Genomic DNA, 15,916 nt, shown 5'->3' on the forward strand with positions numbered 1-15,916 from the left:
CGGTGGTTGTGGCGGGAACTGGCACCTAGTCGCCACCACCGTAACCGCTATAACTCACCTCTGGTGTAACATTAGACACGCCGCTAGACAAAACTTTCCGCGGCTTTGCTCCGCCATTCCTTCGGCCGCCTAATACTTGCGTGTGTCCTTCGCTGGTCCTTCGGAGGAAGAAAACTAAACTCAAACAGACCTCCGCCGCCCGCCTTCGCCACACACTGCCCGGCTGTTGGACGCATGAAGAGCGCCCTCGGGAACCGTGTCATCGTCGTTGCTTTACCACCCGGTGCCCACCAGGAAACGCGCGAGGAATAGCATCCGCTCTTCCGGAGCAAAAATCAATTTAAGTCTATCGTAATTTATATGCGCTTTATCTTAACTAATCTCCAACTCTTAATTTGATATTATAAGAAACATAAACAACTTTAATAATATAATGTGGTTTAGGTTTGAGGTAGCCAGCAGAGAAAGTGCAAGACGCAGGACATACCTAGGAACACTCTATACACGGACACGTTTCGCCGAAACGCCCCAAACCCTACCGTTCCCATCGATCGGTGTGGAGCACGGGACACGGCCACGTGCTGGTGGTGTTTGCGTGTGTGTGTGGTGCTTCTTCGGGATGCATGATTGCGAAAAGGAGTTCGTTTCACCTTCCCAAGCCAACGGAAACAGGACAGGCAGGACAACGTCGCTCACAAGGCATCGCTTCCTCCACCGAAACCGGGCGGTGGGAAGGAAATTTATACGTTTCTTCCAACTTTTCACATATCCATCCGACCGCCGGGTAGGTGCCGGGTTGTTTATTCTTCGCACAAGACATACATTCAAAATTTTACACCAATTCGTCTTGGCATTGGCTCTCCAAGGTGAGTGGCGTACAGGATCGCACAAGACACCCCGCTCCTCTGCCTTCCACCCCAGGGAAGACGGTACAAATCACATCGGCCCAATAGACAGACGAGCAGTGTGTGGCCCTCGACTCTCTGCGGCTAGTTCCGGCCGCATTCTGGAATGGGATTCGCTTCGAACGTCTTATAAGATATAAATCGTTTCCGGCATTCTACCCCAGCGCCTGGAGAAGTCGAGTGTTGCTCGATCTGGACGTCTGGCAAACACTTGGGGGAGTGTGCCAACAAGCCAACATCCTGTGGGTGGGAAGCAATTTCGAGGCAATCGTGGTTTTAAAGTCTTTGACCAAATGCATACAATTGATTTGATTAATTCCGCCATTAGCTTTGCCAGGGCCATTAACCATTTCAATGGGGAATTATTTATGTTTGGCTCGAGAAAAATTGATCATCAGAGATGCTGAAGATCCCCTCTTTGAAATACTTTGTAAATATCGTGCAATGATTTCAGAAAATAATTTCAATTAATACAAACCAACTCATCTTCGCACTGGTTTAAGTGTCACCTGAACGACTGGGTTTTAACTATTCATATGTTTATCCTACAACAACCGACAGAACCCACGGCTGTCAAAATTAAACGCATGTGATTTTAAACAAATAACGACGGAATTAATTATCATCAACGTTCGAAACATTTTTCCCACCACATGAATCCCCCCACTAACACGTGCCCATAAAGTCTTTGGCATTCGAAACTATCATGAGTGAAGACGATGTTAGTGAAAAGCCAGATTGGAAGGAAGGTACCTTTGTTGTTCCAATTTCCCGATGGCATTCTAACAACAACAACAGCAACAACAACAGAACCTTCCTACCTTTCGGAAGGATTGAAAGCGTTTTCCCAATCTCGAGATTCACATCCTCGACATCCTTCACTCAACCCCTAGGCAAAAGGTATGATTCGCACGATCCGTGATTTTCTATTGAGGCATAAATAATTACTTATTATTATTACGAATCAACACAGCTCGACGAGCGAGGGCCTTGACTTGAGCCAACGTCTGGAGATTCGGTAGATCCTTCAACGCCGTACACATTGGTAGCTACCGGCGTCTTCATGTGCTCGCAATAGTTTACGTCTGGATCATTCACCACCCCGTCGGCTTCCCAGCCACGAACCGAACGAAGCAATCATAAACGACTCTTTCGAGGGCGTCCTGCTTGATGAAGTTATTCTTGGAAACCCCAAAGTCATAAATCAGCCGGGGCTGCTCCCAGGAAGAAGCTCCCATCGCCTTCGTATGGGCAGCGTTTGATGATTCTGGAAGATGAATGTCCCTGAAAATTGCGAAGGATGAATTCAGGATGTCCGGAACGGGACGTGCACTGCTTTTCGCAGGAAGAAAACGGTAACGATTCTTTCGATGCGATTCCTCGCCCCCTACCCAACGTGGTCCAATAGCGCCCAACGGAAGCAGCATGTGAGGCGTTTTGTTTGATCGGATTCGCAAGTGCCATCATCCGATTAGATCGTCCGGTGAAGCTGCCGAAATTCTGGCATTAGACAAACACATAATTCAAAGGTTCAGAAGGTACACGGACTTACGACAAACTTCCCGTACGTGGGAGAACTTCACTGAAGTATCGATGAAGAGATACTTATCGATGAGTAATAGGTGCTAGGTACAAAAGGAATAAAATATGCTTATCTCGAGTGATAGAATATTAAGTTTAGGAAAAAAGTAGGAACAAATATATTGAGTTATAAATAGATTCGAAAAATCAACTCAACTCAATAAAGTAGAAATATCATCATTGCTAGTTATATTTGCCCTCGATTTCTATAGAGTATTCGAATTTACTAGTCCAACAATCAAAACAGGTGCCTGTTATGCAGATGACGTGTGATGGTGTAGATTGGACGACACACTACTTGTCTTCGGCCGTGTGGCGTACGTGTCTCCATAGTGAATCGGGTGAATTTATAGAAAATTTAAATTACTTCTTTATCACAGGCCAACCGACGTCGAGTGTTGATGAATTTCACATCCTACGTCTAGGCGTTAGGCAAGGAGAAGGAATGAGACGCTAAGAAACCTTCCGTCGTGCAGGAACGCGAAAACTGAAGGGGTCGTTAGGTGAGAGTTTCACAATAAGGCGGTGCTGTCTAACAACCGAATCAGCCATCGAGCGAAAGTGTCCAAGGTACAGAGTGTTTGATGGGGAAAGGGGGATGTACATGGAGAGGGGCTAGAGCGCCGTAAAGATTCGCGTTGGTGATTCGGGAGAAAAAGGACGACGCCTGGATGTGCGAGATTTGATTTATGAATGCGATATTTGTTTAATAAATACAAACAAACTCCCAAAAACCAAACGCAAACTCAAGCACACCGACCGTCAATCTATCGTGTCACGTAAACCCCTTTCGAAGTTGCCTACAGGAACTATAGCCCAACCCTTCGTTCAAGGGTTCTTCCCGCGCACCGAGGTTGTCGGGGGGCATTCACCCTCCGCTCAACGCCATCATTATCAACATCAGCTTCCGAAATAAGCTGGAATATTTCATGTCCTTGAGTCGCATTAACGTTCACATTCCTGCGTCCCCCGTTGGGACCACCTTCTCAAGAACCGGTTGACTCTAAACCTTCGCCTCCTCATCCTCCTCCTCCTCCTCCTTGGGAGGGTTGTTTTATGCCGCATTGTTTTGATTGAATTTAATTATATGTTTATTGATTGAGCCAGTCTCGGTGCCTCGACCAGGGCCCCATCGAGCTATGCGTACGTCATAGCATCTTGTGAATAATGCCCAAGACCGACAGCACGACCAACCGCGAGTACTTTGGCGCAAACCTGCTTACGGGTCGCACAAAGTTAATCTTACACGTGGTCTTACGCAAAACGCCACTAATCGACAAAGTTCAAGTGTACGAAACATAATTGAGCTCGATATGAGGCGGTGGTAATTTGCAGAGTGGTGGCCGTATTACGAAATCACGCTTGACCCTTTGGTGTCACAAGCGTAACTAATTTTAAACCCTTCGAGCCTCTGGGGTGGCTCCATTTGAGCGACAATATGCACAGATCAAAACACTTTCACACATAAATACACACACACATGCCGGCGGACGAGTTGGAGCCTCGAATGGTGACGGGAGATTGTGCGATCGCGCAAGACAAGACACGAACTTCTGTAATTGTAATGGGGTGGTAATTTGTACTTCTTTTATTGATCCATCAGCTGTACGATGCGGCGACGTTGCGGGCTACAGAAACCACCACTAACGAGGCAAACATTAACGAGATCAGTGACCTGCCTGTTTCGACATCAGACGCTCCGCTGCCGGCCTCTAGCAAGGGAATGTTATTGCAGCGGTCCTCGCCATCGCAGGCTACACACTCGAGCGATCCTTGGAAGGCGGCGTGTGACAGGGAACAAAAGCGTCCCGCTCCTTCCAGCCGGTGCACGCACCCACGAACAAACAGAAACACGTGGCCACTCACGGAGGTGGCACGCACGTGGACGCACTCGTAGGTGTGGCGGGTCGTGGGGAGCGCGGTACGCAACGGGCGGATGAAGCTGGCCAGGCTACTGTTGGTCAATTGAACGGACTCTTCGTCGCACCTCACCACCGGTACGTCCCTTCCGAGCGAGCAATCCTCTTCCCCGTAACAAAAGTCACAATCGAGCGCGAGTCCTTGAAAGAGACGAGAGAAGACAAGTAAACAACATGCACCGATTAACTTCACCATCGCCGCACAGCCGACCATTGACCGAACAGGGCCACCAGCTGAAGAAGAGTGTTGCTAACCTGTTTTTGCCAGGGACATGAACAGCAATGGCGCCACGATGGTTGTCACAAAGGAGCGCATGGTGCTTCAGAGGAAACAAATCAGTCGCAGAAAAGAAATCACCCACAAAACAAGATCACTATCAAAGCAGGCGAAACGTGCGAACCAAGTCTCAAGCCGATCGAGTGCTACTTCAGCCCGCCTTCGAGACTCCGATATAAAGCTATTCCACCGGCAGTCAACCGTTGACTGAACGCAGTGAATGCGGTGAATGAAGTCGATCGGTGCACTGCCTGCAAACTGCATCGCACATTATTGACGTCATCGGTGGCGATCGTTGGTGTTGGTGCTATTTTCTCCAAAAGCACTAAATTGTGCAACTTACACGAGTTGTGCGAAGTACTTAATGCAAACTGCATAACCTACACCCAGCGCAAAACAGCCCGAAGAAAAGAGCAGGAGTGTGTATGCAATAAGGTGGAAATGCAACCGGAATATAAAAGATGTACATGATCGATCGATGAGTGCACTACAGGGCGGAGGGCTTGCATACTAAGAGGCCGGTAATGTGCAACCACTTTTTATGGTAGTACGTCATTCTGGTTTCAAAGGTTAATTGTGTACTTTTTACGCTACATGGATGCTTCTTTACATTTGAACATTTTAAAATTTAAATTATTGAAATATAACGTTATTGCGAGATAATGCATTTCGTGTCTACCAAACTCGCGAAAATATGTGATCTATAACAGCCATAACTCCAAAACCTCATATTTTTGTATATTTACGATTTTTCTAAATTTCGGTTTACTGTGCCAACATGCAAAGGCACTACTGTAAGCCATAATTCATGGTTTGAATATTTTATCATAAGAAATCGGTACCTTGGAGTACATACTTTACCTGTTCAATCGAAATTTGGTCACATTATTAAGTCATAACTGTCGTTTGGTTGACGAACGACGAACAACAGAACCCCCCGTGCACAAGCATAAGAATTCCGATCTTTTCACATTTCCTTTCTATAGGAGCGGAATATTCCATCCTAAGCGGAAAACCCATGCGGATGTGTACACTTTACAGCAGGATGGATTGATGATTGAGAGAAATGTTCAATTCCTGGCATCCACCCTCCGAAAACGATGACTGACAACAGGCACACTTTCCACGTACGGCATTGTCGAAGTGGGACGTTGACTAAAAATGACATCGGGGAGAAATAGATATGTTTTATGAATGCCGGCAGTAAAGTGACATCCTGCCCCTTGCTCGATGATTTTCTTTTTTTCATCTTTAGGCTGATAAATGGGCTCCCGAAAGAAAGAAAAATTGATACACTATGCGTAAGGAATAAATTTATGTGGCTCATCCAGGTTTCTACCGTTATCCATTTATGATGGCAAAAAGCACTCGGTAGGTTCTTAACGATTCTCGAACCTTACACCAATGTTCAACAGATAACAGTCAAACGATTCAACCCAAATTCAATAACATCTTTCTCCACATAGAAATCGAAAGTATGTACTTTACGAACGGCAACATTGGACAATGACAAATGGTTGCTGAATGAGAAAATTATACAAACACCATCATGTTTCATCTTTCGAATAATAATTAGTTGCATGAGGAAAAATAATTCTACGAAGATAAGGGTGTAATATTGTAAATGTATATATCAATGCGTTTATTCAAAATTATCGGGGAATGCCTACTACATAAATCAGTAATCAGCCACGTTTTTCTCCAAGATCTTTTGAATACAAATCACCGTAGTGCAAGTTGCAAATCAGCCAAGCCAGCAATAAGCCTTAACACCCTTGCAACGCAAATCATTTAAAACCTGTTTTATAATTACGCTTTTTATTCTAACGATATCCGTAATCGCCATACAATTTAGCTGATTACTTATTCACACTGATTAGGCCCGAGCAAATCAATCACGAATAAATAAAGAAAAATAAATTTTAAAATTATGAACCATAAATATAAAAGCTACCCTACTGTATGTGATATAACTGTGTTCAAATATATACCAATGTTCTTCTGTTTATTTCGATCACATGTCCTACTCACAAAAACAATAAATTATATAAAATTAATAAATAATAAACATTTTTCCACGTTTTTGCATTATCTTGAAAGTGGAACTAGGATAGGGGACTAAGTTAGTCCGTTCGTTCCACAAAGTTCGTGAGACGTGGGTTCGCGGAATCGTTGTTTTGACGTTCACACTCTTGATGAGTCCACCTGGAACGATACGATCCTTGTTCGCCGCGCTTGTTTTGTTTTGATTCAATTCGCACAGTCTTAGTTTCGTCGTGTAATTACCTGTATAATTGTGAAAAACGCGGAAATTGGTGACCTATCAGTGCTGCTTATTGAACAGAAAAACGAAGCAACTTAATATGGCTTCGAAAACGGACAGTTTTGGCTTCAATGCTACCAAAATGTTTCAAGTGGCCCGGGATTGTTTTCCCGACGACCATAAACATACGCAAAACTTGGTGGAATCGAAAGACGATATGTTGTTCGTGTGGAATGCAAAGAACTGTTGCATCATGGTGTTAAATTGGCGTGCCGCAACTTCTCATAAGCAGGAGCAACTGAATCATCAGGTAATGCGCATTAATTCCCTTTGAATTGTTAACCGGTCCTACATAACCTCTAAAATGGCCCATCCGCTAACACCAAACATTTTTGACAGCTGGTAAACGTAGAAAAAATGTTCGCCTTTCAGGTAAACACTAGCATTTCATTATTTAAGCACCTACAATTTGGATGACATTTTGTTCGCAACAGCAAGTTTCGATGCCGGCAGTTTATCAAATAATAATGGATTATTTATCGGTCTAATTAGCCTTTATGACCATAATCTTAAATTATATGCAATCGCAAAAGGAGTCCTTGTGGCACCCGCTTACGGACACGAATATCGGTGGTTCACTTCATTATGGTATGGTTTTTTCTTCCATCAGCGCCGATTTACATGTAGCTATGCTTACTTTTATTTTTTCATGCTGCTGATCCACCCCATTCTTTCCTCAAAATGGTGCACGGTTTTATCTCTCGCGGTCCTAAAAAGGAACCGAAAACGAATTTCCATTTCGTACCGCTAAGATTGCCCGACCTCCGCCCGAGTACTTCCATTCGGCATTTGAGCGAGAGCGATTTAAATTATAGGAAGGAAATTTTATTACGCTTTCCTTCCCGAACCGCGCACGGGTGGTCATAGAAAGAAAGTTTGATAATAATGGATTTTCTCGGTCCTCGTCGTTTCCCGCAGGAAGGTGCACAACACCGACTGCGATGCCGCGTGCCTATCCGTTCCGTTCCGGGGGTCGATTACTTAACTTTCGTTTTTTTTTCTTGCATCTATAGCGTTCTACCTCTTGGCCAAATTACCGAGCAGCAATGATTAACATTCATTCGCCTGAGGGTGATCACATTGGCTACTTTTTTGTCATTCTCGGTCTGCCAATCCATAAAAATGATATCATTTTCCTGGCGATGGCGGTTTCGCGCTTTAAGCAATGTGCCACCGGAGCCGTTACAACTTCGAACGTTTTTTGGGCTAACGATTCATGTGGGACGAGGGTAGTAGTGGCAAGGGAGAGATGAGAGTAACGTGATAAAAAAATAAAATGCGTTTTTGACCTACCGGCTAATAGAGCTGAAATTGCTGTAAAACAGGCATAAATCAGTTTAAAAATGATTTGTTTTGGTTTATCGTTACTATGAGACAAATATAACGATTCGGAAGATCTATTGCTAGGCACCTGGAAATATTACAGTTTTACTTTTATTCTAACAATTATTTAGTGATCGAGAGTTGTATCTTTTTATTTTTTCATGGTTTCGCATTCCTATCAGTAGATTAAAAAAATATTAATACATCCTTCATGATGATCTACGGTCCGTCGGAAAAAGTTTAACGTCCAATGCCGTGTGACAAATATGATGAAGGAAAACCAATTCATCTCAAAAATACATATTTTTTTAACTTTTCCCTCATCTAGTGACCTTGTGTGTTGCCTCGCAATGCCGTTACCTTTAAACCCTGGTGGGGAGAAGCGCAACTTATTTTATCATTCACAAATTTATGTCCCGGACGAGCGAATAGGCTGGAGGCTCATAAATTTTCATCCCCAACCCATTTATAAAATTATAACCCCCCAAGGTGTTTCTCTGCAGTCCAATGTTCCTCCATCCTCTATGGTCGGCTAAAAGGTAGTCGACATCCAGCGGAAAGCAGCGAACGTTACACAGCCACCATCCGGTGACCAAATCTTCACTCGCGTGAACTCATGCCGCGCTTTTGTGGCATGGCCATCAATATGCTTCGGGATGTGATAATGATTATGTCACGTCGATCATCAGATTTAGTGTGACATTAAAACGCACCGCGCGGTGTATACGGCGTCAAAAAGGCATTCTCCTTGGAAAAGCAATACGTTCCCGGGGTCTTCTCGGGCGGCCCATCGTGTTCGGGTCGATGAGCGGTGAGCGGGTCATAAAATCGTGGAAGCAGTAAAAACAAGCACTGACTACCGGCACCAGAAAGCCTTAATTACGGAAGTATTAAGAAATTTCGCAACTGCACTAATAATAGTATCTCAAAAGTATAAATTGTACCCACACTCATCGTAATAATAAAATAATTCCTTTTTCCCCCGAACCCCACACCCCCTTTGAAGGGCCACTCTCTCTCTCTCACAGCACTTCCGATTCCTGGAAGATAGTTCTGCACGTATTTCTTGATCACTAGAACGAGCCTGCCTTCGTCGAGCTGCGAAGGAAAAAACGGAACTTTTCCCATTTCTTACTCCTCTACGCCAACACACGCGCGCCCTACGAAGCGCCGACGCTGGCCCGAAAGAAGCTGCACCACTGTTCCGGATTTGTGGCTGGGCAGAGGAGTGCAACAAAGTGTGTATGAGAGAAAGAGAAAGAAAACGATACCAACTACCATCCAAACCTGCTGGTGGTGCCTGCTGTTGCTGGTAGTTCATTCTTTTTATAATATTTTAAAAATTATCACTCCACTTTTATGTTCCCTCTTTGCCGAAGTTTTGCGTCTCGATTCGCCGGCCTTGCAACGGCACACCGTGGCTGCATCTCCTCCGGACCGACCGGGTGGGCAACCGACCGATGAGCGAACCCCGGTCCTAGAAGCAGGCACCGAGCTTTGTCATGGGAATCCATTTCAACATCTTTGATATATTTACTGTCATCTTGCTGACTTCCTTTACCGTTGACAGTGTCTTTTCTTTTTTGGGGTGTTTAGGAAGTGGGAAGTTTCTGCAATGAGATACCTTTCTCGATGCAAGAGGAAGGATTCCCTTCTAGGGCACTTTTTTGGTATTCAGAATATGAAGGCTGAAGTGAAGCTAAGAGATTTTGTTCCATTCGTGTACGTTGTTGAAACGAACGAACATTCTACTCGTCGTTTGCAATAATTCATCGGGAGTTATATCCATTTACCACTCCTAGTGTATTTGACGTATCGATTGCCACGTCGTATTGACTCCTCATTGATCCATCAAGATAACTTCTTTTCATTTAGACCACTCTAATCCTCTTCTCCTACTTAGTTTCGAAACAGAAATACCTTTCGAAGAAAACCATTATTCCCATCCAACCATTTGGGAGGTTCGCTTACATAACTGTGTAAAAAGTTATCCGATTGTGGTCCCGCATGCCATCTCCCCCACGGTGCCAGCAAGGATTCTACAGAGTAGCTGCGAATCTAACTGCGGGAAAATTTATGACGATTGCCAACCCATCACCCACCTCCACCGCCTATCGCCTGCCTGTTGTTGGTATTGTCCTGCCAACGGTAGGCCGATTGCTGCTGTCCACATCCATCCCATTCGACAATGGCGCAGGAGTGGGGGCGTCGAAAATTGTATGAATTCGGTGGAGATATGTGTGAGCAACGATGCCGTACCGTGCGAGCGTGTTCCGTTCATCTTCAAGCACACACACTTTCTGTGGCGAGATCACTCGATGTCTAAAGCACATTTTTATTTGTAGACTAAAGCACACTCCACACGATACGGAACGAACGAAGGCGGCAGTGGTGGCAGCAGAAGACAAAGATGGACATCCTGCCACGGGACACGGAGTCGCTCGAATCGAGTGTTGAATAAGAAAGTAGTGATGGAAGCCGTTTGTCTTGAGGTTTCTTTTTATTTGCCTTCCGATTGTCACTGCTCGAGTTTATCATGTGTCCCCCGCTCTTACCAACCGCCATCGTGCCGTTGTTCGTGTTGGAAATTCGATGAGCTGAATGGATAAAGTCCGGACAAAGATTGGCTGAATGGAGCAGATTTCAGGAGCAACGTTGAAATGTCCCGCCACTCACATGTATGTGTGTGTATGTGGCTATGATTTTTGTGTATTTGATCCTCTGCTTACTGCTCCTGCTGCTGGAAAAGCGTGGCCACCGCCGGAGGTTTGCCGCACAATATCACATAGAACAAATACATCATAAAAGGGACGAACATTTATCCCACCGAATCACCGGAATATCCACCCTTCCTTGAACGGTCGCCTCCCCCCCTTTTCGTGCGAACTCACGGATCGAACTGCGCGCACGGAAGAGAAGAATTTTAAAAAGAAACCCTCCACTTGACAATGGTTTGACTCCGCCGTGGCTCCGGCCGTTCTTGGTGGTGGCCTTTTGAAAAGCGTAATCTTTTCCCGAGCTCTCCTTCGTAGTGTGGAGCAGACGGCGAGGGGGGGTTAGGCAATAAGACACAAAGACGGTTTGTGGCTGGAAACGGCCGGCAGTGGGAGTGAAAATTTGAAGACATCGCGCGCGTTGATTATTAGCTGGCTGGATGTGAGGGAAAAAGAAATAGATAAAAATGGTATTACAACCTATCATCAAACATTCAGCTCGAACAGCTCAACGTCGCACAGAACGGCCTAAGATTCCGTCACAGGGATGATGGTGGTGGTTATGTTTGATGGAAAGTTTCTAGCGCGTGTCCTTGTTAGGGTATGAACGAGGAAATATGTAGCTTCCTTGTGACGGTTGTGGCGTGGGACCACGGGCTTGTTTGTTGACATGCAAGATTTCATTCCCTTTGTTCGATGCTATGGGACAAAGATTTGAGATTAATTAATACATAGCTACTATCTTCCCCGTGGGTTTGTTGTTTGTTTGTTTGATAGCAAACCCCACGACACCCGTAAAAATGTAAAATTTCTACAGAGGAAAGGAAAGATCAGCATTAGGATTTTCGAATAAACGGAAGAAAATAATTCTTTCCCTTTGTGCGGAAAAAATATCAAACTGGTCTCGAATATTGCTTCTATGATTTAATTCCATTGGTCGCTAGCTTCACCAATTTATTTTAACTTTCGCAACGGACTTATCCGTTTTCATCTCTTCCCAGTAGATTCTTGCAGAGCCCATGAACGAGATGATAAAAACTTATCACTACCGACGGAGAGATGAAAACCCCCCTGTGGAGCAGTATCGCCTTGGTTTTTCGTCGGTTTTGTTTTTTTTTATAATGTGTACCTGTGCACAATAGTGAAGTCAATTTACATAAAAAGCCCCATTCGTTGTTAATATCTTTGCTGCATTTCGCTGAACCGAAAGATGCAGTCAAAGCGGTGTGCAATGGACGAAAATTGAAAACTCTCCTCCCGCTTTCGCAGAGAAAAGCACTCTCATTTCCTTCTCTAAACGATTCAACACCTACGAAAGGAAGGTAATAATCGTAAATATAGTCATTTTATTCGGTAACGAGCTGCACTACTGTTTCCCTTTCTCGCTCCCGTTGCCAAATTATTTTCCCCGAGACGGTTGGGAGAGAGAGCCCAAACCTAGGCCCTTCCCTAATAGCTATGCATGGCACAATGTTCTCAATCATCTATGCATCATCGACCGGCGCAGGAAAGGTCCTTGGTTGGTCCCGACACCTCCAAAATGCTCTGACATGATCCAATTTACTTTCGACCTATCGGTGGCCATCGCCGTCCGGACGCAAAAGGCTGGCGGTTCTGGTCATTTCGCTGGGCTCTTCCGTAACCGACTGCCGTACCACTGGCCTTTACCCGTGACGACGTTATGGAAAGTGATCCGCCTGATGTCTTCCTCATCATCTTCGACGTAGTAACATTTTTTGTTGCTGTTTTGTTTTCCCCTCTGATGTCCCTAACGATATAATGATCTATTATTATGATGATGGTCAACGTCACCTCAGGTCGAGAGTGCCTTCAGCTGCCACCACCAACTCCACCATCCATCAGTAGAGGTGGATTCGGCGGGTGGCCAATAAATGGAACCCACGGGAAAGAGCGGGGGGAAATAAAGGCCGGAAAGGCAGTCAAAATATGGCTCCTCTCTTATCTCCTTCGATCATCAAAAAAAAAAGCAGGTCGAGTCCGGGGTGTGATGTTTCTGATACGTATCCATCATCTATTAACCAATTTAATTCACAGGCCATTTGTCAAGGCTGATGGGTAAACATCTGTTACTACATCCGCTTCCGGGTGGATAATGGGCTGACGGCGGGATGGTTAGAGTGTTTTCCGCCTCTTTTTTATTATGCCCTGCTCGACGCGCCGTTCTGACGAAACGGCCGTGCCCCGTGTCGTGTCTCCTGGGAAACGGCAGTCCACTCAGTCTCCCGAGGAGGCATCGCGGAGGATGTTGATTTGATTTTCCCCCATCATCGTCGCACCGTCCGTTGATGGGCCTATTTATCGTTCACTACGAGCGGGATGCAGTGATATTGATGCTGGAGATCTGGAGGATTAGGTGTTCCGCTCGAAGGTGCTAATAAGGTTCCAATACATTTATTTCTAGCCCTTCACAATCAAACGTAATCCATAACAGTTATTCCACAAACGTATTTCCGCTGCAGTATATGTTTCACTGAAATGGTGGATAAAAATTCATGTATATTTGAATCATACAAACATTATACTGCTAAAAACACTGAAACATGCTGACAAAATGATTTCGCGATATAGACGCCTACTTTACCGTCGACCTTTTTCAGTCTAACGTCACATTTTCCTCCTGCGGTAAAGAATCCGGTGAACTTCGATGAAGTGGAAAATTCAAGTTTGTCGCGTCTTTTATGATAATGCCGTAATTTTGTGCTTCTCACACAGTTCGGCCCCGGTTCAAACGGAAACTCCTTGAGAGGCCCGGGCTTGCACTTCCGGGAATGAGTTTTCCCCGACGAAGCGCGTGGGTTTTGATGCTTTGTAATTTTATTTATTTCACTTCTTTTTTTCCCCTCTGTTTGTAGTTTTCAATTGCGAAGAGGATGATGTGTGTGCTCCAGTGGGCCGCTGAACGCGGCGCCAACATCAACGCGATTCGCTTTGGTGATTTTAGCATTCCAGCCATTGCTAAGAATCGTTTGTAATTTTTTTTCTCCCGTGGATGACGCACTGAAGTATGGACCGCTTGCGGTATTTCGCACGAATAGGACGGCCGGAGGGCGACGGTCTTGTCGCACTTGGCTGCTACAAATCTCTAACCGATTTATGATTATAATTATTGCCGACCGAGATCTCCGTCCGGTTCCGGTTTCCTGCAACGGCACGTTGGATCGGCCACGGAAAAGCCGCAACCGCGGGCACAACAACCGCAATGCCCACCACCACAAGGCCACCCCTCCCTCCTCGACGACGACGACGACAACGACGACGACGTGAGTGAGGGCCAAAGAAAAATCTACATGCGGAAGTCAAAGGAACCCGCAAGAGGCCTTCATGCATGCACAAGTACACACTCCTGCGGACGGCGTTCGTTTTCGCTCACTTTCCACGTTTTCGAACGACGAGTCTGACGAATATGTTCCTCGTGGTTTTCCCTACCCCTCGCCACCCCTCTCTCGATGCGTGCAAACCAAAAAAGGGAACCAATTCCATCTATACCAACTCGCATCCGCATTTCTTCGCGTTCACGAGAGAGGGTGCAAAAGGCCGCCAAACAAGAGTCACGACGGGTTTTTCTAGCATCGTCCCACGGGGTAGCAAAAAACCCCATCCGATCTTGCTTCTCTTTTCCTTCCGACAGAGATTCCCAACTCCCCCTCTTGTGGCAATGGGCGCTTTTTCTGCCACCTTTTTGATTCTCCGTGGTTGTTTTGTGTTTTTACCACTGGCCTGTTTGTTTGATGTATTTTTTGCACCACTCCTCTTGCTCGCCACCAGCAATTCTAGGCTTGGCCGAAGGTGCATACCATAGAGCAGCGACATGCGAAGAAAAGTGTTTTTCGCGCCACTTGAAAGTGCAGCCAGAACAGGTGTAATTATATTTTCCATTCATTTCTCATTTAAGTTTTTGTGTCCCGCACACACACACAACGTTTTCTGGCTTGTTTCATTATTGCTCCCCCAACGATTGTTGTTGTTGAGGCTGAATATCAGAGAAATTTCACTTCGATATTTTAGGCGAACCTTGTTTTGTTTTTTGTACTAGATTCAGATAAAATTATACCTTTGACGTGTAAACTCTATACCTTGTTGTTATTTTGTTTAAAACATAGAACACAAGACAAGCTGGAAAACGAAGAAATTATTCAAATGCAGTAAGGAAACTTTGCACAATTAGTATCCTCCTCCTGCCCACACTATAAGGATATTTTCACTTTACTTTTTAAAATTAAAAATACCAATCGTTCACAGGACCAGCGAAACGGAAGTCAATTGAAGGTGAAAACTTATTTACGATGGCGTGAATTCCCATTGGCAATTTGCGCCGCCGCCGCCGCTCGCTCCCCGCTTCGCTGCTGGGAAAAGTTCAAAAATAATTAATTTAGTTCCCGGTTGTTGCTATTGTTCACGGGCGAGTGCCGTTGGTTATTTATTCACCTGCATTTTATCATGAACTTTCTGTGCGAAGCGGGACAAAAAAAAATCTCATAACGAGGTGTGAAATTCAAACAAAATTAGAAAGGATTCATCAACACGGCCACGGTTCGGCGAACTCCGGGCGTGTTTCATGGGGTCGAACCGACAAGAGAGGAAAAAAAATCAAATAACACCCCAAAGGAGAAGATGATAGTCCTTTTGATGGCCTCTTCGGCAGCCCTTTTCCTCCTCAACCCGGCGGTAAAGAGTGGTACTTGGTGGCAGAAGTCGAGAAAGGCCGATTATTGGCTCCAGCAATGACTCGAACTAAACGAGACCATGTTACAGCAAGGAGAAGTGAAAAAAAGAAATGTAAATTTCGTGAAAATATTCCTCTTTGGAGAGGTAATGTTTTTTTTTCGTTCGTACACCTCCTCCGAGGGAAGCCT

At 45.1% G+C, this 15,916-nt stretch overlaps 2 protein-coding genes across 2 annotated transcripts in view; one reads left to right on the top strand and one right to left on the bottom strand.

The window, feature by feature from the left end:
* Positions 1 to 4,064: 4,064 nt before the first annotated feature.
* On the bottom strand, positions 4,065 to 4,772 carry LOC131259156 (uncharacterized). The gene is made up of 2 exons (XM_058260583.1): positions 4,661 to 4,772; positions 4,065 to 4,546 (listed from the first exon to the last, which is right to left on the bottom strand). The coding sequence occupies exons 1-2, from the start codon at positions 4,719 to 4,721 to the stop codon at positions 4,086 to 4,088; spliced, it is 522 nt and encodes a 173-aa protein (XP_058116566.1). The 5' UTR covers positions 4,722 to 4,772; the 3' UTR covers positions 4,065 to 4,085.
* Positions 4,773 to 7,003: 2,231 nt separating this feature from the next.
* The window catches only part of LOC131272868 (nuclear pore complex protein Nup88), a 49,208-nt gene continuing 40,295 nt past the window's right edge, over positions 7,004 to 15,916 (top strand). Inside the window, exon 1 of the mRNA XM_058274740.1 lies at positions 7,004 to 7,255. Coding sequence (XP_058130723.1) covers positions 7,046 to 7,255 — 210 coding nt within the window. The 5' untranslated portion in view covers positions 7,004 to 7,045. The remainder of the gene's footprint in view (positions 7,256 to 15,916) is intronic.

Source organism: Anopheles coustani, chromosome 3 (genome assembly GCF_943734705.1).
Source record: "Anopheles coustani chromosome 3, idAnoCousDA_361_x.2, whole genome shotgun sequence".
Classification (NCBI taxonomy): Eukaryota; Metazoa; Arthropoda; class Insecta; order Diptera; family Culicidae; genus Anopheles; species Anopheles coustani.